The sequence below is a fragment of the Dryobates pubescens genome, chromosome 7 (genome assembly GCF_014839835.1).
Source record: "Dryobates pubescens isolate bDryPub1 chromosome 7, bDryPub1.pri, whole genome shotgun sequence".
Lineage (NCBI taxonomy): Eukaryota > Metazoa > Chordata > Aves > Piciformes > Picidae > Dryobates > Dryobates pubescens.
In genome coordinates, this window is record NC_071618.1 from 15,011,332 (window position 1) to 15,038,456 (window position 27,125).

Genomic DNA, 27,125 nt, shown 5'->3' on the forward strand with positions numbered 1-27,125 from the left:
TCAGGCACTACAATATTAAAAATGCCACTGCAAAATACTGTAGCTGAAGAAAACCTCAGGTGGTTTAAAATATGATTTAATTCTGTGCATGCACACCAGGCACAAGTATGTCTATTTGGTTACTGCTTTATTATTACACATTAGAGTGTGTTGTAAGAGAAATGGCTGTATCAGACGAGGAGGCTGCCTGTGAGGCCTGCTGGTACTTCTGGAGGTACTTCTGATGTGTGCCTCCTCAGCTGGTCCGAAACTTTTCCCTTAGAGCTTGGGAGGGGAACACTGAATTCCTGGTGCATGCCTGAGATCTTCTGTTTCATTATCATGCTGCCTTGCCTTTCTGAAAACCCTGGACTTGATAGTAAAGGCTGGGGAGTAATTTATATTAAAATGCAGTTTAAAAAGAAAATCTCATCTAAGATTATCTTACAAAAGAAGCATGTTCTTCAGATAGTTCCTGTTTTCAAAGTTAATTACACTTTTAATCTTATCATTAAGCACCCCATCATACACACAAAAAATTTATAATGTGAAATTTGGTTGTAATTATAAACTGTTATAAAGATGCCAGTTTTGCAGTTGTGCAACGATGATTAGTTCTTTTTTTCTAATCAAATACTACGCACAAGTTGCATTCAATAGCTACTCTGTAGCCAAGTGTATGGCAACACTGTGAGTACTCCAGATTTTTGGAGAAGCTTGTTTCTGTCCCAAGTGTGTTAAGAATGGTAACTGTAATGCAGAGAGGCTTTGTTATTTGTCATGGACTGTCTGAAACTGTTCTGTCTGAAATATTTTCAACTTGGGAAGTCCTTTGCTACCCAAGCATGAGAGTTCAGTGTACAAATGTTCAGGGGATTTTTAAATCTCCCTTCCTTGATGAAATTAGGGGGAGACAGGGGAGTATTCCACTCATCCTAGTTTGCTGAGATGGCAAAATACGAACACTCCAAGACCTGCTTACCTTAAAATTCAGCAAGCCCACTGCAGTTTCCACAAAGGGTATAAAATTCATTGGCTCTACAAGTGTTCGGCCTTTTAGGTGATGTAAGAATTTGTCTGAAAACTAAAACTAGACAGTGTGAGCTATCAGAAAGTTAAAAAAAAATAATAAAAATAGTCGACATCTATATATAACACATCCAATTTTCACCTGGCAGGAAAAACACCCCCCTCCAGCCCCAAAACCTTAGAATTAAAAAAAATTACACCAGCTTTTTTACAAAGGCCTGCGATCTGAAACTGCAGCATTCCCATACATTTTGAAGTTTAGAGGCTGGTTTGCAAAACCAAACCAAACCAAACCAACAACACCAACAACAAAATCCAGGCTTAGCACCTCTCACCCTGGCTTAGTGAAATGCAAATCCACAGGCACTGGAAAACAATGAAGTGCTGCTGTACCTGAGGTCCAGTTTTGTTTCAGGTCCAGCACTGCCATCACTGGAAGCGCTCCCCAGCCTTCTAAGTGGCATCCGTATTATTCATTACGGCACCGTTACCCTTTTGTTCAATAGGCTTTTCTTCATAATTTTTTAGCTTACCTAGGAAGGCCTTAAAAAGGAAGTTTAATTCTTTGAAGACCAAAGCTTGCCAATTTTTTCCATGAGACCAGTTCACAGCTAGCTCTGAGCTGCCAGTGGGGTAGCCCAAATTCCAAAATCTATCATCTGGAAACATACAAAAGCTCTTGCACAGATTTTTCCCCTTTCAAAAGAGGGAAAAAAAAAAAAAGGGGGGGGGGGGGGGGAACCCTCAGCCCTATATTGTAAATCTATTATGTCTGTCCAGATGAGTAATTTGTGCTGAGATAAATATATCTCAGGTATGGTTAAAATATGTTAGTAAATAAAGACAAAAATAACACATGCATATATTTTAAATTTAAGGAATATTTGACTATTAATGGATATCAAAGGAAAGGGAATTTTAATCATCTCTCCATTCAGTCTCAGTTGGGTAAATCATATCTAAGAGATTTGCATAAATATAAACCATCAAAGACTTTTCATCTTCAAAGGGGGTTTCAAGACCCTATAAGCTTTGTACTGTAATCATCGCAGGTCACAACCCTGCAGGAATAAGGCTGCTATGGCAACATAAAAAACTAATGCTTAAGGCTTAGCATAATATTCTGACTAATAGAAAGGAAACTCATTTTAAAAGCTGGCAGCCTATTTACCAGAAGCTGGATTAGAGGTGTTATTTCCCCTTTTAGCTTCCCTCCACCACCCCTCCCCAAAAGAAGGAAAATCTAATCACCCAGATCTTGAAAAAAAAAACAAAAGCTTTCCAGCAATTTGCAGTAACTTTACAATTAGGCCAAAATAAACCACAGCTTTCTTCGATGAAGAATTCTGCCCTCCCCATCCCTGCTTTGCATCATCACTGTGGCCCTCACAGTAACTTTTATTTGGAGAAGAGAATTCCGCCCAAAATGTGCAAGGAGGAAAAAAATTAATCCTCAGTGCAATTCACACATGCTAGTGTACAGTATAGAGACATAAAGCAGTAAACTTCATCCAGGCAAATGCAGAAAATGAGGTAGTACCATGGCATCAGCATCTACTCTTAAGACCCCAATATGATTTTTGATTCCTAAGCAAAAAACAAAAAAAAAAAAAAAGAAAAAAGGTGCTACTGTGTTTACTACATTTTAGGTACAAGTTAAAGCAGCAGAGCTCTTCTTCTGTTTTAAAACATTGTAAAAGTCATACTCCTGGGATTTTCTGCTCTCTTTTGTTTTGAAGATAAACAATAAAACAACAATGGAAAAAAGCGCATTTAATTAAATATTGTCTCTCTTCCTCTCTCTTTAAAAAAAAAATTTGCAATAAACACCAATACAAAAGGTAATGAGTGTAGAAGTTTCAATTAATTATTTTTTTTTCCCCTCAAAAGGAGACGATTAAATGTTTCCGGCCCAGTAAAGTGTTCATTTCAGGGAGAAAGGAGGGAAGAAAAAAAAGAAGGCGGAGAGAAAAAAAAACCCACAAAGCCTGGGGAGGGGATGAAGTAGCAAGGCCTCAGCAATTCTTTCAATTCCAGTGCACACCCAATAGTGTGTCGGGAAGAATGCACACTGGTTGGGATTTGTGGGAGAATTGTCCCACCACAAAGGAGGGAGAGTTACGCTTGTTATAGTCCAATAAGCCATGCCAGTCAAACAAGTACCCACACTAGGGACAAAAGGAAAGCAAGAGATTCTCACACAAAAGAAAACAAGTAAGCCCATCTTTTAGTTGTGCATCAGCCTCCAGGTTTCTGCTGCACATAAATAAAAATGAAGTGGGGGGGGGAGATATGTGTGTGGGGAAATAAACAGCTTCTGGGAGGCTGAAAAATCATGCTGGAGTGAATTTTTGGGAGGATTGGGAAAAGAAGGCTGCAGCATTAAGCAAAGCATGCTCTTTGTGTGCAAAGGTTGGGCAAAATGAAAGGGACACAAAAAGCAGAAGTTGTTGTGGTTTGGCTTGTTTTCCATGATGGAAATTGAAGTTAGTAAGAGGAAAGGTGGAAGGGGATGAGGGGACAAAGAGCTTCCGCATCCCACCTCCCTGCAAAACCTACTTGGTGGCAGCAAGGGCCCTGCCATTTTGGAAGCATGAATATTCATTACTGACAAGTTACCTCTAACACTTACAGGGCTGTAAACCCTGAGAGGTATACTTGGGTTAATTTAATTAAATGTTGGTGGAAGGGGATAGTGTACCTTCCATCAAGAGCATCAGAGGCCAAAGGGACAGTGCCACAGAACGGACGGGGCTTGTCACATACCCAGCATATTTGCTCCGTTGTACACTCGTGCCTGATCTCAATGGTTTGATCAAGGTTAGATGCTGAGATTAAAATAGATTCTAATACATCTGCCTGCCTTTCATCACAGCTTGCATGCATGCTAGTTGCTGGGCTAGTGGTTTTCAAAAATATAGAAGTGAATAATTAAGCATTATTCCTTTACTGGCATGTTACAGCAATAATGATATATTCTAAATAAACATCCCCCTTTCTTGACAATTTAAACAATTATAGCATAATTAGGCCTATTTCAAAGTTTTCTTAAGTAATTTGACATGCCAACCATTTACATTTCAGGTTTTTATTGGCTGAAAAGTCAGTCGTGAAATACAAACACACCTGTCAGCAATTAAAAAGGAAGAAATAGAGAACTGTTCAGGAAATAATATCTGTGCTAATTAAAAACACTAGTTAAAAGCTTCCTGTTTGTTCCTCCAGTTGCCCCAAGGAGTGACCTTCCCCCCAACTCATTTTTTCATATGTTGCTACATGGTTTCCCCATCTCCTGCTTACACTGCATGTAACTAAGGCTCATGGACAGTTTGCTTGCTAGGCAAGTAAGAGTCGAGTCAGATACTTCTGTTTCTGTTTTTGAGAGCAAACTCTGGTTCTTTGTTGACCATGGGAGAAATAAATTTAGTTTTCCTTATAAAAGCAAAGTGTTCCATGTATGCTTTTCATAAACATTTAAATGGACGCATTTTCCAACTATCTTAGCCAAGAAACAACACTATATGTTGTTTACAACCTTCCTCATAACTCAGAGTTACTAATTTCTATGTGTGAACTTGGCCCAGCAGCTTCAGTCAAAAACTACTGTGTAGCTGGTACTCACCCATTTTATTTCTTCAACACTTTCAACCTTTGGCAGCATCATGCTTGAAGGAAGGGTCTTGGACTGCAAAAGCACCTCCAGATCTTCTTCTGCAAGACCGCTGGACACAGAGTTTATCCTAACACACTTTTCAGCCTGGCCAAAGTCAAATTCATCAAGGCTTTTCACAATGGTCATTCTTGCTTCTCTCTACAATATATGTTTAGAGGAACAAGAAAAGAAAAAGAAAGTGTATTTTCAATTGACACAAAAGTGCACGGAGCAAAAAAGTTGTTGAAATGACATGAGGAAAAAGCTAGCCAGCCAGCATATTGGTGTCCCTAGAGTGTCTGTTACTCTTGGACTTTTATTGAAGCAGCCATTACCAGCACCTCACAATTTTACCCTCCTCATTTCTTTATAATTAGTAAATGAAATGCTCAGGGTTTACGTCTAAGTATTTCTACACTACCACTCGTAGAAAACAAGACTTTTGTGTCCACCAGTGCTGAACATGCCTGTCAAACACAAATTTTATACTACCCACAACATGTTGCACTAACAGTCTGCACTCACAAAAATGGCATATTAAATTTGAATAAAACAATTAATTTTGCCTGGATGTCAGTTAGCACAGATGTACATATGCTTCTTTGATTTTGCTACATAAGTCTTCCTTTTCTCCAAGTATCTGAAGTTTATTAAAGCCTGTGGCAGAGTTCACAACTCGTATATGAAAACACCGCCAAAATAACTTGGAGATTTTTCCTGAACCGCATAAAAAGCTGTTCTCCTGCTGGCACGAAATGAAGTCTCCAAAGACATGTGCTTCCCATGGCCGATCGCTGCTTCTGTGAATGTAGATTTACAAATCTGTTTAATAGTTGATTTGCATGAAGTGTACTCACATGCTTTTCTGAAATGAAACGTGTTTCTTGGCCCGGAGAAGAATAAGTGAGGGGAAGGAGGGTGCTGGACTCCCTGCTTCCTGCCAACTGTGATTTCAACCCCAAATTCCTCCCACTCGCCAACAGCCCCTAACAAATTTGCATTGTTGAAATGCACACTTATCAAAAGACATTTCATTTGTGAAGAGTTTTTATGAGGCTAATAAAACTTTAAGGCTCCTGACTCACAGAGGTTCAGGAATGACTTTAACAATATACAGTTGCTGAATGGAGAGGTTTTTTTCCAGAAAATGGGTAAACTCAAGGGAAAAAAAGGTTAAAAAAATATAAAATCATCAAAGTTAATATCCAGGCTAGTACCAATCAGCAAGACAGCACATGACAGTAGATTTAAACCAGACGGCTGCAGATCTCTGCCAGTGAGAGGAGCAGAGGCGGTTTCCCAATGTGGTCTGAGTTAAACAGTGTGAAGGAACAGTAGCTTACAGTTGTCAGGTCTGATCAGAACAGGGTTTCCCAGGCCAGTTTAAGACAGCTCTGCAGTGTACTGATTTACAGGGCTGGGACCCCTGATAATTAGGGTAAGTTTAGAGAAAAGTAAGTGATGGCCCTAACTGGTTAAAAGGAATGAATAATGAAGCAGAAAGTTAATGAAATCTGAAGCAAACAGCCTTCAGCTTGGGGCTACTAGAAGGTTGGGAGCATATGCCCGTTAATCGGGCAGACGGGAACAAGGCGCACATGTACGCATCCCTGCGCCACGATCAAGGGGCACGTTCAGAGGTAATCTCTGGAAAATACGACCCAAAATGTTCGAACTGCCGTGAATGGGCTCTGACTGGGGCCATTAGGAAAGCCACACAAAGATGCATGCAGTTCACTAAAACATGTCCAGCTGGAAGACAGCTCCACAGCACAGCCATCTGAAATGGTTCTGAATTAGGGAAACCAAACCATATGATGCCAATATTGGGTAATACAAATCCCCTATGTTTTCCTTCTCTGACCAGGGGTAATAGGTTTCTAGGGCTGGGCTAAAAGTTTCTGGATGTGATACAGAAGGGTAGCTTAAAAACACGCTCCAAACCAATTTGTGCTTTTAATTAAAGTCAGATTATCACCGTTTCAGCACACACTGATCCAATTTGCAAAAGAAAGATCTCCCCAAATTATCCACTAAGGCAGCATCCAATTCCAACTCAAGGCACATCTCTAGCAAACTTGCAGCCTAATTCGTTATGATTTTTTTCAGACTACAATAATGAGCAGTAGACCATCTCATTAGCTATTTTTCTCCTCAGGCTGCAAACTCTCTTCCCAAAAAAGACAGATCGTGTCTTTCTAGGTATATTTCCATACAAAACACTTATTAACAGGCTGTTGCTGTTATCAATTTACATAAACTAAATGTGCAGCCCTCTGGTACGTATCCCAAAAATAACCAACAACTTCACTGAATTTATATCAACCAACAAACATGGGGAGGGGGTTGTTTTTTCCCCATATTTTAATAGAAAATATGTTGCTATGTTAGTTAACACACCCATGCCATCTGTTGGGTTGAGAATTGATTCATTTTCTTAGAACCACTATGTTTTAGATCTGTCTGCCTAGATACCCCAGGAATGGAAATGTTTCTGTTCCATGATAAAATACTTCTAGTCACTAGAGTTTCCACATCAGGATTCAATTTACATTTTTAATTGTAGGACAAACTGAGAGGACCTGGTTGCCAAAGGCATAGCTCGTGAAGAGCCTGACTGGGTGCCTACCCTTCCTATAACAGAGAAAATCCCATTGATGTTAGTGGGGTGTATCAGGTCCTCAGCCAGGCTTCCAATAAAACATTTCATGGGTAAATAAAACAATGTACTAAAACCCTTTGACTAAATGTACGAAAAACATGGAGGAAAGGGGGAGAGCCCTTTCTGCCTTATTACACAGAGAAATGTAGGTACTATTCTTATTGTAGGATCCACACAAAAGCTGAAATGTCAAGCTACATAAACTACTTCAGCATTGTAACATCAGAGAGAACAGTAGTCCTTGATGCAATAATGTCTTTTTAGTTGTAGATGCAAGAATAAATATGTTTTCCAAACACTATGTAAAGTTCCTGCCAAGGACAGTTAAACTAGAATTGTTAAGGAACAGTGAAAGAAATTATTTACCCTTTTCTTCACACAAGAATGACAATGTGGGATAATACTCTGTGGGATAATACTCTGTCATGAATGAATAACTGATAAGGCAACAAATCTGATTGTTAAGTAAACAATTCCATTCCCAGGTAGCTTGGGATGGTTGCATCCCCATTGAGTCCCACCTAGGTTGGGTTCTTTATCAAACCAAACAAGAGAGAAAGACAACAGACACCTTCATGGTAAACAGTAGTATTATTAAAATAGGCTAATTTTGCAACTCATGCTGGAAAACCCACTAGGAAAAAAATGCTGGTCAGGATGGCTACTTTAGCATCCCTTCTGTTTGACTCTAAGAAGGACATGGAAAGACGTTCATTATCACACACAGCTAAGCTAACTGGAGAAGATAAAGGTTTCAGTGATGCAACATTGCTGACAAATCCACTGCCACGCAGTCAAACAGCCTCTGAAATTAAAGATGAGAATACACGCATTGTCAGCTCGATTGGCACCCATTAAACCTAATAACTAATCACCCTCACAAGTTCCTAGCTCTGAATTATCAAATCTGCAAAGAAAACAACATCCGTCCACTTTTACACTCCAGTGGAAGAGGTGGTCCCTCACGGCGGGGCTGTGCAGTCTCGCCATCTGGAGAATAAATCGAGTGTGAAGTACAGTATAGTTTGGGACCAAGCTCCGTGGCGGCAGCCCAGCAGTTAGTTCATTAGTCCCAAACTTGCGGGGATTAGTGCGGTATCAGCTCTACTGTCGGATGGGATCAGGCAGGCAGAGTGCAAGACTCAGGGAAAGGGGGTGGTGGCAAACAAGGAGTCCCTTAGGCTTATTTATAAAGCTTCACAGTATAAGTGCACTTAAATAGGTGCCTTTGGTAGCAGTATTATCATATTGTCCTACCACCTTTCCTTCCTTGTTTTTCCCAATCCCGTCCCTTCCCACCACCCCCACCCCCTGCCTTTTTTTCCTCTGAGTTATATGTCAAGACATAGAATTTCTGCTTCAAAATAGAAGGAATGCCACTGAGCTGGAAGCTTGGGCACTCATTGACCCTGGACACGGTGTTTATACAGCAGAAACAAAGCAAAGGTGGTCAAATTAAGATAATTTTGGGGACTGCAACAGCAGACAGAAAAATTACCTTTTATTCTTTCTTTCTTTTCAAACTGGTATGATATCCTACAAACCAGTTTTTGAGCACTGGTTTCTAGACCTGCCTGATTTTAGGGACAAAAATCTGTTTTTATTTATCTTTCTTGCCTAGTCCTATCCACTCCCTCTTCTCCCCTGCCCCCCACCTTTGTTTTCTTTTTCTCAAGGCCTTCATGTCTTAATGTAAAGATAGTGGGTACACTCAAAGGTATATTTATGCGTAGATTTCATTCTGTTAACATCTTTTGGTAATACTGCTTCATATGGAAATGTAAGTATGCAATGTGCTAAAATGGCAGGCCAGAATCTATCATCCTCATTGCCATAATAAGTTTTCATGTTTCAATTGGCAGAGGAAAAATTAATTACTATAATCACAATTCAAGTTATTTTTTGTGACAGGTCTGACATGGTAAAAACATACAATTATGTGTTAATGTTACTTCCCTGGAGTGGTTTGTTTACAGGACTTGACATTGCTGAATTTTTTGTCACTTATATTAGTGCATGTTCTGCGAATGTGTCTTTCAAATAAGGTTTTGCAGGAGCGCACATATATACCCACAGCACTTTTGGGGCAAATTTGAGTTTCTGCAGAAGGAAAGCCTGACATCTTTTACATGCTTCATTCTCTGTCACTGAAGTCATGCCATAGAGGATGATACTTGAGTTGATTTCAAATGCATAGATGAGATTGGCAAAAGGGAAGACAAACTGCATTTGTTTGTGAGGAAACAAAGAGAACTGTAATTAGGGAGCAGAGTGTTTCCAAGAACAGGAGGTGCTTGGTGCACAAGACCTGCCTTCCAGCTTACATGCATCAGGTACTTGTGAGAATAAATATTTGAAATGGCAAATACCTATTTCTAATCAGTCTTGTTAGGCTGAAAAATACATTGTACAACATGCATACATCATAAAGCCTTCAGGAAGTGGTTATTAAATGATTTCTTATATTTGAGCAGATATTCAGTTGAGGGTTTGTAAAAAATTTAGGAAGTTTTAAAACATACTTTCTTTTGGTTGAACAAGGCACATGGCAAGCCCACCATGTAATCCTAAAGGAAAGAAGGGGCAGGCACGGGGAGGAAGAATAGGGTTTCCATTATGTATGTCAGTGTTTCTCCTCTGCAGTTCAGGCATATGCATGTTTTAGAGCATTGCAAGGCTCTTGGTTTTTCCACTACTCATTCCTGAAACCTTGTAATTCTTGCATAATTGTTTAATCAAGCCTTTCCTTTTTTTACACCAACCTTTTCACTTTTCTGAAAGAGAGATTCTTCATGACATAATGAGTCATCTAACTCTGTGCATCTCTAGCATCTGCTGCTTTTCTCTCTGCTCTGCTAATTGTCTTTACATGCACTACATGGTCCAGCAACACAAAAATGAAGCAAACTTTGGTGGTCAGCACTATGAATTAGGCGGCAATTTAATTATGCTCTGCTGAGGAATCTTAATTTCTTTGCCCATTTTCCTAGAATTTAATTTAAGGTCTAGGAACACATCAGTGCACCTATTAACAATATTTATCCTATATTTTTAAAGGACAAGATCTCCAACAGCTGTTCATGAATAGCTGAGAGTTGCTTGCTGCCATGTAAGCTTAGCAAGCCTCTCCCTGCCTCTACCAGTGTGGACAATGTGGATCCTAAAGATATTAGATGGGGGCTATCCAACAGTATCAGAGTTGGGCAATTTCTTCCTTTGATTACCAGCCTGTCTTGGGATGCTCTAAAGGTGGGGAACCAGAAAACAAGAACCTGAGGTCCACCCAACCAGCAGTCCAGGACCGCTGTGAATCCCACTGAAAATTCAGTGGTGCTCAGCTATGTAAGCACAACACTTCAGCTGAGCTGGGGTATCTGTGGATGTACATGCTAGAGCAAGAGGTTTTCACAAGTTGTGTTTAAGGTGTTTTTCCGGCTTGCATGCATCCCATATAAGTTTACACAGGGGCCAGTAGGCGGCTAGAACGAATTGGCACGTAGAAATACTCATGTAATGTGAGGACTTAGCATAAATACCTCAGTAGCAAAAATAATACAGCATATTGTGTGTGTGTGTATATACATAAACACAGAGACAGGCTTATACCTTAAGACTGTGTACAGAAACATTTCAAAAGGTTTTGTAATGACAGTCCTATATACAACAGCTTCAATAAAAGAAAATTTTGTTCATGTACGTAGGCAGCTATTCTTCTGTCTGCCAACTTTTATAAACACTTACAAAAGAGATGTAAACAACCTTTCAATTAAGACAAATCAAGCTAACACTAATTTAAGCTGGCTGCAAGATGCAGCCTCTTTACTTTTTTTCCCTGGCTTTCTGAGGATGCTTTTGGTTTTGTGACAGATTAGCATCACAAATGAAAATGCTTTAGAAGCATTAGTGTTAATTAGTCTTCCTGGACAGTCCAAATGAGCTGCTGCATGATGAAATGAGAGCACACGTATCAATAAAAATAAAGGCTACACATTTCTTTCATCTGGCACATGAATGTAACCATATATTATGCTCATTTTTTATTTAACATGTTCTAGTTTAAGGTGTATTTACTTGGCACAATGTAATAAATTACTACGGAAAATGTGTCCGTTTGAGTATCCACATATTACTTTCATAAATGCATCTTTTTGTTAATGCTGATAACAAGTTACATTGGTGTCCATCACAAACCCATCTGCTTTCACAATCTATCAATCCCTGTTCAGTGGCTGATTTCAGGCATGGTGATTCTAGGTGAGACATGGATCAAGTGTTTTGAAGATTGGCAAATGGGTATCATCAGAAGTGTTGTTTAATTACCGCCTCCTTTATAAAATAAATTACTTTGGGGAAAAACATTAAAGCCAAACGAGGTAAACAATGTGGAATGTTAAAAGCAAACCAAAGGCAAAAAAAAAGTTTATCAGAAAGAAAACTACTGGCCAGAGAGCCTGCGTCTGCCCCAGGCAGCTCAGAAGCCCCTAGGAATGAAGAAGGCATTAAGAAAAGTCAGATCAGCTGTACCATGGCTTCCTTCATCCTAAGTCATTTCAGGAAGGAACTTTTCCCATTTTGCCTGCAGTCTCAATAAAACTTGGTGTTTCAAAGAGAAAACTCAAAACAACTGTGCATGTTCTTCAGTATTGTAAAAACCACTGACGAGCCACAGCTCTTATCACAGTTTTTATAAAGTACTTTATCTGCCTTGGTAAATTAGCAAATTGATATTCCGTAATGTGACCAAAATGCCACAGAATCCTCTAAGCCCAAGTGTTTATAGACCATGCCCACAGTAAAATCATGGTTGTGCAAAAAAGCTCTTATCTCCTCATTTTTAGTTTTTATTTTAAAGTTAAGTGGTGTCACCCTGGAGATGCATGTGTTTACATGCAACAGGTTTAGCATGGGACTTTTGACACTAACCAGTCACTTAAGTGTCTTACACTGAGCCAAGAACCCCAAGAAGTTCTCCCACCAGGTGGATTCTTGCACCATCTAGAAAAGAACTTCTTAAATCTTTTAATCTTGTAGGCATTTCAGAAATCATGCCATTAATATAAATTTCTGTTTATAGACCCTCTGAGAAAATCTGTACCATCAGATAACTTAGCTCTCAGCTTCACCTGAAGGTCTTAGGCTCCAACTGCCCACAAGCCACAACTTCTCATTTACATCCAGGCTCTCCTTTGGGAGAGTGAATCATCCACTTCCTCCAAACCAAAACAAAGGCATGTTTTAGAGAAGGATCGCTCCAGGCATCACCTCCAAACAGCAGCATGGGCAGGACTGCACCAAATTCATCTGCTTCCATGCTGCTGAGTCCTGTGATGCTGCTCCAGCAAGACACAAACTTCAAGCACTCACAAATGCCATTTTGCCTTGTGCCAGGGCATGCACACATATCCTTAGCTAAAGGTTAAAAACCCCCGATGTTGATGTGACACACTTCTCATATTTCATGTGCTGGAACTGAATTAAAAACAATCATGTAGGTTCACCAAAGCACTACTCTGTGTGATAGGGAGACCCAGAACCATGTGCTATGTGTCTGTCACTACAGTCAGTCTGTTCTAGAGGGCTGCCTGTATGCAATGTGCACATCAGCCCCTCTGCTCCTCTAGAAGAGGGCACCAGGGATATCTCCTTGGATCAGATGCATTTAGCATTGCAGGGGTAGGCCATAACTTTGGTAATTACTTCCATGGGAGAGCATGAGTATAGTTCTAGATGCTTTCCAGTTTAGAAGCTTGAACGAAGTAGATGCCAGGGGCAGTGAACAGATAGTTCTCAATAGGGATGCTCAACACAGGAAACTTTGATCTAACAAGCTTCACACTAAATTGACAGAATTCTTGCCTTCCTGCAAAGCAAACTTGTTTTGTACATGTATTTCTCAGCCAGTGCTTGCCTTAACAAAGACCCACTTGACTCTGCTGAATTTTGCCAGAAATTCTTCTTCTTTCTCTACCAGAAAGGCTTCCTTCTGATAAAGATCCCACTTGGAAATGTGACTGGGGTGAATCAAGGAATCCAAACCCCAAATGCAGGTTTTAGTACCTCATGTAGGCAGCATTTTCTGAGATGCTCCTTGAGATGCTCCTAATGATGTGATGAAGCCCAGTAGAGATAGCTGCTCACTCTTGGCAAAGTCCTTGAAAGACAAGCAGCAGTACAAAGCAACTGCAGTCTCTTCTTCTATGATCAGGTGACACGCCTGGTGGATGTGGGGAGGCCTGTGGATGTAGTCTACCTGGACCTCAGCAAGGCCTTTGACACCGTTCCCCATAGCAAGCTCCTGGCCAAGCTGTCAGCCCATGGCTTGGATGGGACCACACTGCAATGGGTTAGGAACTGGCTGGAGGGCCGAGCCCAGAGAGTGGTAGTGAATGGTGCCACATCCAGCTGGCAGCCAGTCACCAGTGGTGTGCCCCAGGGATCAGTGCTGGGCCCCATGCTCTTTAACATCTTTATTGATGATCTGGACGAGGGCATCGAGTCCATCATCAGTAAATTTGCTGACGACACCAAGCTGGGGGCAGGAGTTGATCTGCTGGAGGGTAGAGAGGCTCTGCAGAGGGACCTCGACAGGCTGGGCAGTTGGGCAGAGTCCAACGGCATGAGATTTAACACATCCAAGTGCTGGGTTCTGCACATTGGCCACAGCAATCCCATGCAGAGCTACAGGCTGGGGTCAGAGTGGCTCGAGAGCAGTCAGGCTGAGAGGGACCTGGGGGTGCTGGTCGACGGTAGACTGAACATGAGCCTGCAGTGTGCCCAGGCAGCTAAGAGGGCCAATGGCATCCTGGCCTGCATCAGGAACAGTGTGGCCAGCAGGAGCAGGGAGGTCATTCTGCCCCTGTACACTGCACTGGTTAGGCCGCACCTCGAGTACTGTGTCCAGTTCTGGGCCCCTCAGTTTAGGAAGGATGTTGACTTGCTGGAACGTGTCCAGAGAAGAGCAACAAAGTTGGTGAGGGGTTTGGAACATAAGCCCTACGAGGAGAGGCTGAGGGAACTGGGGTTGCTTAGCCTGGAGAAGAGGAGACTCAGGGGTGACCTTATTACTCTCTACAACTACCTGAAGGGAGGTTGTAGACAGACAGATGTTGGTCTCTTCTCCCAGGCAAGCAGTACCAGAACAAGAGGACACAGTCTCAGGCTGCGCCAGGGGAGGTTCAGGCTGGATGTTAGAAAAAAGTTCTATACAGAAAGAGTGATTGCACATTGGAATGGGCTGCCTGGGGAGGTGGTGGAGTCGCCATCACTGGAGGTTTTTAGGAGAAGACTTGATGGGGTGCTTGGTGCTGTGGGTTAGTTGCTTGGGCGGTGTTGGATTGGTGATGGGTTGGACGCGATGATCTTGAAGGTCTCTTCCAACCTGGTTTATTCTATGTATTCTATGTATTCTATTCTATTCTTTCCTCCTCATGCCCCCAAAGTGGGAGAGGGTAAAAAGCACCAGAACACCATTTACCACATGGGACATCAGCAGTGACGAGCTGAGGCAGAGATTGAGCCATCATATAAAATAATCTTAACTCCATGACTAATCTATTCATGGCAAGGAGTAAGGACCTTTTAGAAATTACTTCACTTGTTTTCTGCGGTCTAAAACAAACCTCACAATGTGAATTTTCCCTGCCAAGACCTACGATCACTGTTAAAGGAACAGAGGCTTTTCTCCAGTTTGAAAGTGGGACCTGAGAAGGTGGTGATTTTCTAGGTTAAATATCCCTTGTGCCTATTCTATGGTGTTGGTACAAAACTAGTATGGGCTTTGTGCTGTTACAATGCAATACACATCTTTAAAGACATGCAGAGAGAAGAAATCTTAACTGTTTATTGTTGTTCTTCAAAAGTGTTTGAAGTTTCTCAATTAGATATTCCTGACTGAAGTGGAAAAAAATTACTGGAACTTGTGGCATTTCTTTCCCTAAGATTTTGTTCAACTGTACTTTTTTTCCCCAATCAAACATATTATTTTTTAAATGCTAGGCTAACTGAGAAGGTGCTCCTTAGTGTGGCTTCTGGAATACTTGTGAAGTTTAGAGTGAGGTTGGTGAGTATTCCTCAAGAAAAACCAATGCACATTTATTTCTGCAAGATCTAAGCAGTTCCTTTCTTCTGATTATTCCCACTCTGTGCCCCACTTTTTCCCCACGCAAGCTTTTCCAAAGCAATTATATCTCATGCCAAGATAGAAAATGGATCACTGACAAAATCATATTAGAAAAACTTATTTTACTTCTGGGTAGGAGAGTAGGATTTTTTATTCTATTTTTTTTTTGAGTTGCAAAGGAGGACAGGAAACAGCTAGGAAAAGTAATATGAAAAGAGAGACTTCTTGAGCTGCTTTTGTTTCTTTCCATCAGAACCAGCAGCTAAACACCTATCATTTCACTGGTTTTGTGCTAACAAGGAGAGTAGCAGAAGGGATTCAAGCAAATGCCTGCATCCCATAACAACCATCATGATGAACCCCTATTCTTACCTCCGTGCCCATAATGTTACCTCAGTATAACTGACCAGGGCAGTTAAATCTTTGCTCAATCTTGTTAAATCTTTGATTACTTGACTAACACAACTTTTGCCTTCACATAGCTTGTCCCTTCATGACACTTTTCTAGGCCTGCCTATGTGGGCTTCACCCATGCTTTTGTCACCTGTGCTTAGATCTGTCCAAGTCCAAACTGGACATTGATTTCATCCACTTCAAGCAGTCCTTCAGGCTTTGCGCTCAAATTCTGCCTTATCAGGTATTCCCTCTCACTTTTTTTGACAATGATTCTACCAAATGCAATGTCAATAGAAGACTAACAAGATGGATTTGGCTTTGGACCATTTCTTAACACATATAAAAAATGCTGAGGCCAGCCCAGACCTTGCCTTTGTACCAGTTCAATTACTTTGAATTTAGCTGACAACAATAAAATGAAGTTGATGCAAAACTTTGGCATGCGTCTGTTATCCAAAATGCTGCTGACAGCATAATTTATTTTCCTGTGTGAATGAACTTCATGGACAATCAGGATTTACATCAGTATAAATGCATTCACACAGTACTGCTGTTTCATTTAATTATATTAATTTTAAAGCAACACTGATGAAATTAAACTCTATTTACAAGTCTGACACCCAGTAAATTGTCCTTTTTCTTCCTCCTCACATTTATGCTCTATTTTCTTTATTGTTGTATAACAGTCTGGACTAAGTATGTGTGTAGCATAGCATAGCATAGAATTAACTTTTTTTTTTTGTCCTTTTGAGTTGATATGAGTCTCCTTCTTGATCTGAATGAAGAACTGCCAAACGAGATTGATAAAAGCATGTCCTATGTACCTGACCAACACTTCTCAAGGAAACTGTTCTGCTTTACTTGCTAAACCTGTTTACGCTTTTTGACTGCCTCATTAATAATTGAGAACAGAAGGTAGTTTTTCCCCCAAAGTGCTCAGAGATACCTTCTCAAGCCAGAATCCCCATTCCCATCACCTGCATCAGGTGTAGGTTAAGCCCAGTGGGACTTAGGTGATGCTCCCTTCCCTTTCTTTGGCAGTGGATGCTTCCTCCGCTGCCAACATGCCACCAAGCATCGTGTCCGTTTGGCAGCAGCCCCTGCAACCTCTGGAAGCTCCCTGGCTCCATTTTCTCATTCCATCTGGGCACTGAGGCACTGTCCCTGCCAGTGTGTTTGTGATACATGTGCTAGTGTGTGGTTATGCTGCTGGGTACAGCAGGTCATTCAGGTCCATTTTTAGTCAAGGTGTCTTTGCTTTTGCTTGGGATGGGGCTGTGGCAAGTACAGTCCAAAGTGGTCCTCATACTGCTTGACAAGTGTTTGATCTACATCTAGAGAACTTTGTTTAATTTCTGAGGGCATTTCTTTCAAATGACTTACAAGGTTTATAACTCCTCTGCTATTTTCCAAGTGTCTTTGGGTATACTAAACCTGTCTGCTTCTTTTGAATTTAATGTTAAGGTCCATTAAAAAAAAACAAACCACAACTTGTATTCATCGCTCCACTTTATTTATTACTTGTTAGAAATTCCTATGTCCTTTCATGCTCTCGGCATCACCTTTTCCAATACGATCCTCATTTCCAACTGAGTGATTTGATCTTTGCTTTAAGATAATTTTTCATCTGTTGCTTATTTGGCTTTATTTCTTCTTGACCAGGTTTCACAGCTTCAGGTTCTGTGTTGGCAGTTTCTTGGCCAGTATTTCTTTCCTGTTGACCAGATATAATTTCTGCCAGTATGGATGCTACGTCCTTTACTGCTGGCCAAGCAAGAATCAATCATGCTGAATCTTACTAATATAAACCTCCACTTAACACAAATGTAATACTCCTGGGAATTATCACCCACCCTAATGTAAACTTTGTCACATTTTATGAATGCTTATGAATGTTAATTAGTTATTCTAGCCCACTTACATGCATGTTGGTAAATAGATCAGGATAATTAAACCAGCAAGACAAGAATAGCTAAAGGGCTTCAGTCTAACAGCTATATAAATACATATATTTAAGAACATTGCTTCTGCCTGTGCTTCTCGGGACAGGTGGCTGTTTGACTCCATATGCATGTGGACCTACTTTCTGTCTATTCTAGTTTCACATCTATATTGCAGAATTGCTGTAGAGCCACGGGCAGGTTGAATCCCATTGTCCTCTAGACCATTCAGGCTTAGCACAAATGCACGATCTAGCGACAAGAGCTTTCACTCAGCCAATTCTGTGTGCCCAGAAGTTCAGTTCAGCTTTTTCATCCTGAACAATGGGGAAGCAAGGGGGATAGCCTAATATTTTATCCTCTGTTTTGCCTACGTAGTCTTTGTCCACCAGCATATCACAGCATTAAAGGTGAACCACTTGCATATAACAGCTTTCAAAAAGCCTTCCTCCTGCAGATGAGGCAATAATAAGTTAGAGTCACTGTTTGCTATTATCCTTATCTGTTTTCAAATGAAAATGCCTTTTCTATCATCTCTGTAAGTCATTCTGCTCCTTCTATGGCTTCCCATGCCATGATATGCTTTCTGGGTTGAATACATGACAAAATTCAGAAAATTTGGTCTGTGGTCCTGCCTTCCAAGGATCACCCCCTCCCTTTGAGCTTTGCTTGTACTTTTTCACTGCTCCTAGTCAAACAAGTTACTGAAATGTTTTTGTTTGTTTTTTGCTGTTTCACTCCCTCGCCTTCAGTCGATGTTTGTAAAGCATTTAACACTACACCAGGCGGGTTAATTTACTGCACTGGTAAAACAGGCTATTTGGAGTGTCTTGCAACACTGACATGTTTTCAGCTTGAAAATCAGATGTCTCCATCCCAAAGGAAAGAATTCTTGCCAAAGCTTTGTTTATATTGATGCCAGGTGCAATCTGGCCCAACAGTGGTAATGACATATGAACACTAAACAGTTTGTAAAAAGCATGCTTCAAAATGAAATCTGAATCCTGTACATAAAGACCCAGGTAAGAGCCTTACTAGGAATTTGCCTGGTGTAGGAAAGTATTTCTTTGTAGAAACATTAATTTGGCTTCTGGGCTCCCTTCAGTGTTATTAGCAGCTTCTGATTTCAATCTTTTCATTACAGATTGTTTTTCTTTTGCTTCTGGTAGAGTTTTCCAAGCCACAGGTTTATTGTGTAGAAATATTTTAACAAAACATACTGTAATTACTGTATTTAATACTTTATTTTGTACAGGACTCTTGCATATATGATTAACAAAAGAAACCTTTTCTCTTTGCCTCTCTGAGTGGGACCTTGAATTGGTGAAAATTAGAAATATTGCAATGCAATGTATACTGCAGCAGCTTTTGAACGGGAATTGCCAGAATTGAACTGCATCCTCTTCTTCTTAGACAAGTTCAAAATAGGCTTTCACCCCTAAAAGAGAATGTTTTTATTTTTTTTTTACTGCTACCTACACAGAGGGACAAAAAAAAAATTAAACCTATGTGAGAGTCCTGACCCTTAGATTAAGTAACTCCCTGCCCATATGTGAAAGCATCAGAACCCCCCCGGTAGCTTCAAATTGCATATGTGTGCCTGAGCTCTGTGACAGTAATGTTCTCAGCATCACTTTGCAAACATGGTCAGATGAAATAGTGGAAAACAACAGTGAGGTGGCACACTGAGGGGGTTTCAAAAATGTGCCCAGATTTTGTTTGCACATTTGTATGAAAGTGACACTCTTACTAAATCAACGACCGTTTACGTGGTCTAACCTGTAAAAATCAATGACATTTTTACAGCGGTCATATTCTTCTCTCTTCTGAGGGGCAACACTAAACCCAAACACTCATTGCTGCTGTTGAGCATGCATACTGCAGTAAGGAAGGTGCTCAGTGCGATCTGCATCATATAGGCGTACAGCAAATGATTTCCCCGTAGAGTAAACCAATCAAAAGCCATGAGAACAACAGCAATAAGAGACTATTTGACAAAAAGCTATTCATGTGCATAACCCATTACCTCACCACATAGCTGAAGTGTGAGCCCCTGGCTTCGGGTTTTGTCTTAAGGAGAACGCGGAGGGAAATTTTCAGGATGCTTTTCCCACGTGTTTGAAGTAAAATCATGAGATCAGTATGCCTTTAAAATGTGAGATAAACCACTTAGTACTTTAACTCAAACCAGAAATCATGATTCTTGAATCAGTGCCTCAGCAGAAAAGGAAAGACTCAGATTTGCAGATGGCAAGTAGCTTGCTGCAATCTGAAAGGGTCTATACTATAATGGCAAAAAATATGACTATATACACTTTCTTCCTCTGTCCATCTGCCACTGTTATAGTCTAGCGTGGGGGGGGCTTTTTTTTTTTAAATTTTGGACTGTTTGCAGGCTGCTTTCTCATCCCTGCCATCATTAGGTTTGTCACAAAAAGAGTAAAGAGGTTTTTTTTTAAAAAAGCAAAAACAACTGCTGCCGCGGTGCCGTGTGACTTACATAGTGAAATCACTGCAATAAACGCCTACTGCAGAATCTACATACATCTGCTGCTGGTCTGCATGGCACCTCTTCCAGCGACTGTGTGTACATCTATACCTGGGGGGTTTAGGAATCTTTACAAAGCTTGTAAGTATTCTCTGAAATGGAAGATGCAGAATACCGCTAATGACCAGACAGACCGAAAAATAAAAGAAGGGAAATACATTAATAATAGAAAATGAGTAATGCAAATGGATATTTAATTTATTAATATTTAAAGGACATATGATGAGTCATCTTGTTTTACTCACTTATTATTCACCTTCGTCCTGGGAAATTATACATTAGCTCGCTACAGGTTCCCCCGCACTCACTTTGTAAGAAAAAATGTCAGTGGACAGAGGTACCAATTTTTCAAGACACAGAAAATTTGTGAGGAACCATGACTTCACATCAGATATTTACCTTTCCCCTTGCTCAAGATCTGCCAAGAATAGGACACATAGATGGATTTCCACCCCACCCTTCCCCAGGGGGAATGTATGTGCCTAGAAGAAGCTTTTGTGGCTTTCACCATCAGACACTCATCCTTCCAGGAACCACTTGGTATATCTGCCTCCTAGAGCAGTGATCCTCATCAGCAAATCCCCCTGGCCCAGGCTGGTCCCTTGTGCTATCCTCATGCCTCTGGGCTCCTAGCAGCACTGAGGCATCAAGGAGTTGTCCCCACTGCTCTGCAGAATCACCCCTGAGCATACCCTACTTCCCAGAAGGCAAGCTGGTGGCTGCAGGGAATGGAAGCAGCTGGCTAAAGCTGCTAGCTCTGCCAGGCTTAACGGCAAAGGAGTTGCATCAAATAATGGAAATTGGCTCCTTAACATGTTACGTGTTTAAAAAGGCCTGTGATGTTAACGGATGCATACAGCAGTTTTAGGGCTTGTAGGTCATTAGCTCAGGGGCTCTGAAAAACATAATATCTGAACACAGATGTTTAAAAGGTTCACTTTAAATAGCTTATTCTGCGAAAATCAGAAAACATCACGCTAAAATTATTAAAGAACATTGACACCTCTTTCTTTTGCACTGCGGAACAACTGTCAGTGGGCAAGCTGGAAACTGAAGGCCTTGGGGACCATAAAGATTTTTGATCTGTGTTTTGTGCAAGGTGGAAGAAAACAAGGCAGATGTCAATAAGGTTTCACCCTCTCTTGAGTCACACATCAATTCCACCAGGGAAGGGGGAAGATGAGTCCTGCTCATTGCTTCGCAGCACCTCACAAAGTATACAGCTAGCTATAAGTCATCTTCCCAGACTAAATACTAACAAAACCTAGTTACCTTCTGGATGGCCCACCTGCTATTTTTTGGATTTTTTTTTTCTCCTTTAAAATGTAAAAGGACCTTACATTTTGTTATAGTTTGCATTCAATATTCACCCTCCATCAAAATGGCATCCATGTTGTTCTAAACTGAAAACAGCATTAAAGGGTTCTGAAAACAGCGTTAAAGGGTACTGAAAAGCGTTATTTGCTGAAAATACATAAACAGGAAGAAAATAAATAGGCAGAAGACATTTTGTTGCATGGTTCTGAAATTTATCTGAAGCTGATATAAAAAATAAATGGGATATAAGCTATGTAAGATTTAAAGTATCTAGCCTCTTTGTCACTTTTTCCATGTCAAGTGCACACAAACTGCTGCAATTCTGATAAGGCTTCTCATATTCACTTCTACCAGTACTAACCCAAGACACGGAGGGGGGTGAAGAACAAGGGTCATATTTATAATCCGAAACACTGCAAAATGTATCTCTTTGAGTTTTCAGCTGAACTGAGATATTTATCTTAACAAGATCTAATTAGACCTAATTTCCATAGCATATCAATTATTTTCCTCATTAGAGTAGCTAATGCCATGTTCAGATATCATGGCAATCAAGCTTGCGATTTCTGGAAAAACTGGTTAGAAAGCTTAGCATTAAGTGTGTTTCCAAATGTGAAATGTATCCTCCCGAGCAATGCCTCCCAGTTTACACACTTTGTTCCAGGATTCTCTGCAGCATATGGCCACTGGAACCCATTAAATAACACGAAGTAAGACAAAGTCAGCGATGAGTCAAAAATAGCTGCACTAGTGAATCGCCTTTCAAAATTCTGTCTCTAACAAGAAAAATAATGAAGAATAAGACATGCAATTAGAAGAAATTAAGGTCAATTTTCAAGCCGGGTTGCCTACGTAGTGGTTTCGAAATCCGTGTTAGGCACCTCAAATAAAAGCAGCCTGATTGAACACCTGCAGCTCTTGGCAATGCGCTCGCGCATATAAGGCAGCCAGGCAATTCGTGTACACAAAGTCTTTACCTCTCAGTTTTATTTTCCCCATTACCTAAAACTCCTTAAACTCCAGGTCCTAATTGCTAGGTTTGCCATGTTTCTTTCTTCTCCTAAGGAAGATACCCAGCGTTTCCAGTGTGTGGCCATATGTGTGCCATATACTTGTTGGACAAGTCCCATTTGCTCAGCGTGAGAGTGATGGCACTTTTTTTAGTACAGGAGCTTGTCACAATGTATTTGGCAAAATACATTGTCACAATACATTTGGATTCTTTGCATCAAGCCTGAGTCACCTAAAAGATAGGTGTCCTGCTCTCAGTTTTTAGTCCTAGAGATTTTTTACAATCAATAACGAGAACTGAGTATACTTGGAAGGATATTTATCTTCTCCTAGACTGGCTGCCTAGGGCAGAGAGGTTTTTTTCCTTGGAGGCACCCAGCTGCTTCAGCTGACTATGCAGGGAGCCTTGGCAGCTAGTGGAGATGAAGCACCTTCTTCCTTAGAGAGCTATAACAAGCAAGATGAGTCTCATCTCAGTGTTTTCAGGACTGGTGGCTCCTATCCCAGTTGAGTCCCACAGCATTTTGCTAATACGAAAGGTCTAGCCATAGACTTTTGTTGCTATAAGAGTACGACACAAACCTCAGTGGATCTTCAGGATGAGCCAAATGTATGGTTATACTGACACGTTGCATGGCTGAGAGCAGTGAGACGCTTTCATGTACAGCTCTACCTTAATCAAACACTAGCTAACAACATTTATTTCCTCTCATTTATAGTACACCGAGTGCTCTGAACGGGTGCATCTCAGATGAGGCATAGGAAACGTGTACGTTCCTGAATAAGCAGAGCTCTTAATGTATTTTGAAGCTTTCTAACTGTTATTTGCTTACTTTTGTATCTATCTACATTCATTCGCAAGTAAAAAGATGCTTCATCTGGCCATTCGAATCATCTATTCAAACAAGATATCAGCGGAAATAAACAACTATGCTCTTCTGACCTGTGTTATGAACAACAAAAAGTTAACAAGAGTCCACAGACCGAACAGAGCGTCTGTCCCCTTATACCTAGGCATGCCTGCGGATTTAATGGGCATATTCAGGTAAAACGCAGATCGGCATCCAGCCACATAACTCCTAATTGATTTAAAATTATATGGATGGCAACGGTGCCAGAAGATAATTTAGTTTGCACTCTTTCATACTGAGCTGAAGTTGTTTGGTTTTCTCAAAAGAAATAAAACTGATAATTGTCACTACAGTAAGTAAATATGTCTGAATACACACAGAAAGCAGATCTATTGGGTAAGAAGGTTACAGAATCTCATTTTGTGGTCCATCTGCTCCCTCTTTGCTTCCCAAGCCAACAGACACTAATCTGGGATGAAGAAACTGACAGGACGTGGGGGAGGAGTAGACAGTCACGATTCCGACTCATCTCAGCTTTTTGATATATGTGCTCATGCCATTGTGATATAATAGGAAGAAAATAATGCAGTGGAGTCAAGAGGACAATTCAAACAACTTTGTATTACAGCAGCCTTTAGCTGTTCCAGATTTTCTCATCATTTCAGTGCAATTTATATACTTTACCTCTGAAGCCTGAATGCTCAAAATTAATGTTCAGAAGGAAAAAAGATGTATTGCTGGAAAATATTGTTAAGCAGATCACCAACTGAGATAAACAGTAAAATAATCAGATTGAGCTAAGAAAAGGGTATTTCTGTTGGATTTCTTTTCTCCCCAGTTTCATCTACACCGATGGTCTTCAAGTAAAAGTGAACATCACCGCAATAAAAATTTTCTAGCAATTCCAACATCAAATAAATAAATAAATATCAAAAGCATTGCAAGAAGATGAGAAATAAATACAGAAGAGCTAAAGATAAAATGAAATTCAAAGCCATGGACAATCAGTGAGAAAGACAAAGCTGAAGTGGCAGTGTGGCTAACCAGCAAATGAGAAAGGGATATGCTACGTGACTGTGCAGTGGGAAAAAAAACAGCCAGTGGAGCTGTATTGTGTCACCTCCACCTCTGTGCAGCTCAGCAACAACAGGACTGCCAGTCTTTATTTCTAATTCTGGGCACTTTGTCATCAAAAGACCATAATAAATAGAAATCAGTTTGTATATATGTATATATATATATTTTTTTTTTTAAAAAGGGGGGGGGGGGAAGGGGAAAAAAAGGTGAAAAGACATAATTAAGCATTGTTTTGCTTAACTGTAACTAAGACACAAGGCATGTACAAATGATTTAAGCATGTTAATGCTCTTCTGAAAGTGGTAAGTTCTTGAATGCACTAAAAGATAAGTACCACTAGCATTTTGGGTAAGTACTAAGAATAGAATAGGATAGGATAGGATAGGATAGGATAGGATAGGATAGGATAGGATAGGATAGGATAGGATAGGATAGAATAGAATAGAATAGAATTAACCAGGTTGGAAGAGACCTTTGAGATCATCGAGTCCAACCTATCATCCAACACTATGTAATCAACTAAACCATGGCACCAAGCACCCCATCCAGTCTCTTCCTAAACACCTCCAGTGATGGTGACTCCACCACCTCCCTGGGCAGCCCATTCCAATGGCCAATCACTCCTTCTATGAAGAACTTCTTCCTAACATCCAGCCTAAAACTCCCCTGGTGCAGCTCAAGACTGTGTCCTCTTGTTATGAAGAAGTTAAAAAAAAAAAAAAGCTATTGTTAGTGGGAAAGTCTATCTCATGGTTAGAGCATCTAACTGAAGACTTCAAAACCATTTTGATCACATGATGCAAAGCAAAGACACAGTGTAAGGTGAAGGCTGTTCATACTTTCTGGAAAGGTAACTTTAGCCCAAATCAGAAGCTGTGGACATGCACAAGAATGACTGAAATTCCCTCAGCTAACCATGGACTTTTCATGGTGCCTTCTTATCCCCTTTCCACTCCCAGTCCTCCAAAACTACCTGATTGTCCTTCAGATGTGCTTGCCCTCCCTCTTGCACAGTCATGATGACTTACAAAGAAGTTTGTTTAACTTTGGCCTTCTTGTGCCAACTGCAAAACATCGGAGCTGACTCAGTTGCTCCCAAGATAACCGCAGCAAACAGTAGCACAGTGCTGCCAGCCACCAGTGCCAGTGCTGAGCTGGTGGCTCCAGCTAAACATGATGGAGCCTGAGTGCTGATAATGGTATTTGAAGGGAACATCAGCATTTGATTTGGACACTGGATTGTAAAGGCAGCAGAAATGTGGGAGGAAACAGGGAGCTCAGGACATTGCCATGTATGTGCTATGTGGATACTTAGGACACTGAAGCAGTCAAGGGAAAGCTCTGAGCTAAGCCTGTGAAAAGACAGAAATTAGAGCTTACCTGCATCCGAACAAGAATTCAGACAAAACTGCAAATGCAATAGGAGGTCCTCTGGAGAAACAGTCATCCTTTGACTGAGGACATGTCAGTTCTTTCCAGAAAAGGTTAATGACCACATGATAGATGGAGAAGAGATGACTAGAGAGAACCTTTTTGAAGCACTGGTTTTCCCAAGATATCTAGAAATTTGCTTGATTTCCATGACTCTCAGTGTGAAAGCAATGTTTGGAAGCCCTTTGTTTCATGTTTTTTTCTGGACATGCTGAGAAGTACTGAGTAAAAGGTAACTTTTTGCAGCTCTGTTGTCTCATACACACATACACTCAGCTACACAGCTGTCTCAGCCTTGCATACTCCCAAATGACCTGGGCACAGGGTCGAAACTTCCCAAGGTTTAAGACCTTTCTCCTTACAGGTTTGCCCTCCCTAGGATTAATGCTCATGAATCACGTGATACTAATTTTGTGAGAGCAAAGAATTTCATACAGCAAAACCCACACATAATTACAGATCATTCTCTGAACTTCATCTAATGCATCAGGATTTATAAAAATCACACCTGAACCTGAGCAAGCAAAAGGGGTTCTCGGCACAAGTTTTTCCAGAGACACCTGTGCAGATCTCTGCTCTTACAGTTCAATGCACTACAGGCACAGTATGCAATCACAGAGTAAGAGTACACTTGGCATGAGCAAAGATGCGCATTCGTCAGCCTAGAATAGCACGGATCCAAGTCACATCCTCCAATCTGTGCATAGCCTTCAAATCGTTACAGTGATCACCAAAAAGTCAGTGGAAGCCTCCTTTCCTCACTTTCTTGTATTTTAGAAACTGGTCTTGACCCATGTCTACCACAGCTGTCAAAAATGCTCTGTCCCCAGGAGTATGAAGAAAATAACTTTCTCTTTCTATCTACACTGGATTAGGGACCCTTGGAACAAATAGCAACATCTTTGCGTTTAATAGTCCTTGACTGAACTCTTTCACAAATATGCTCTTTTGCCTTTTGGACTGATGTTCACTTCCACACTACGGAGAGGGAAATGAGCCTAAGTATTCATTGTGTGAAACAGAGCTGCTTTTTTATTTGCTTGGAATGTGCCACTTGATAATTTTTCTTGTTTGAAGCATCTTGGCATCTGCAGCCAAAGCCAGACAACTCAA

The 27,125-nt window shown here is 40.7% G+C and overlaps 1 protein-coding gene across 1 annotated transcript in view; it reads right to left on the minus strand.

Annotated features, from left to right (window-relative positions):
* Positions 1 to 27,125, minus strand: part of CLYBL (citramalyl-CoA lyase) — a 184,197-nt gene that overhangs the window by 24,071 nt on the left and 133,001 nt on the right. Inside the window, exons 3-4 of the mRNA XM_054162911.1 lie at positions 4,631 to 4,819; positions 962 to 1,063 (exon numbers count right to left, since the gene is read on the minus strand). Of these exons, the coding sequence (XP_054018886.1) occupies positions 962 to 1,063; positions 4,631 to 4,819 (291 nt within the window). The remainder of the gene's footprint in view (positions 1 to 961; positions 1,064 to 4,630; positions 4,820 to 27,125) is intronic.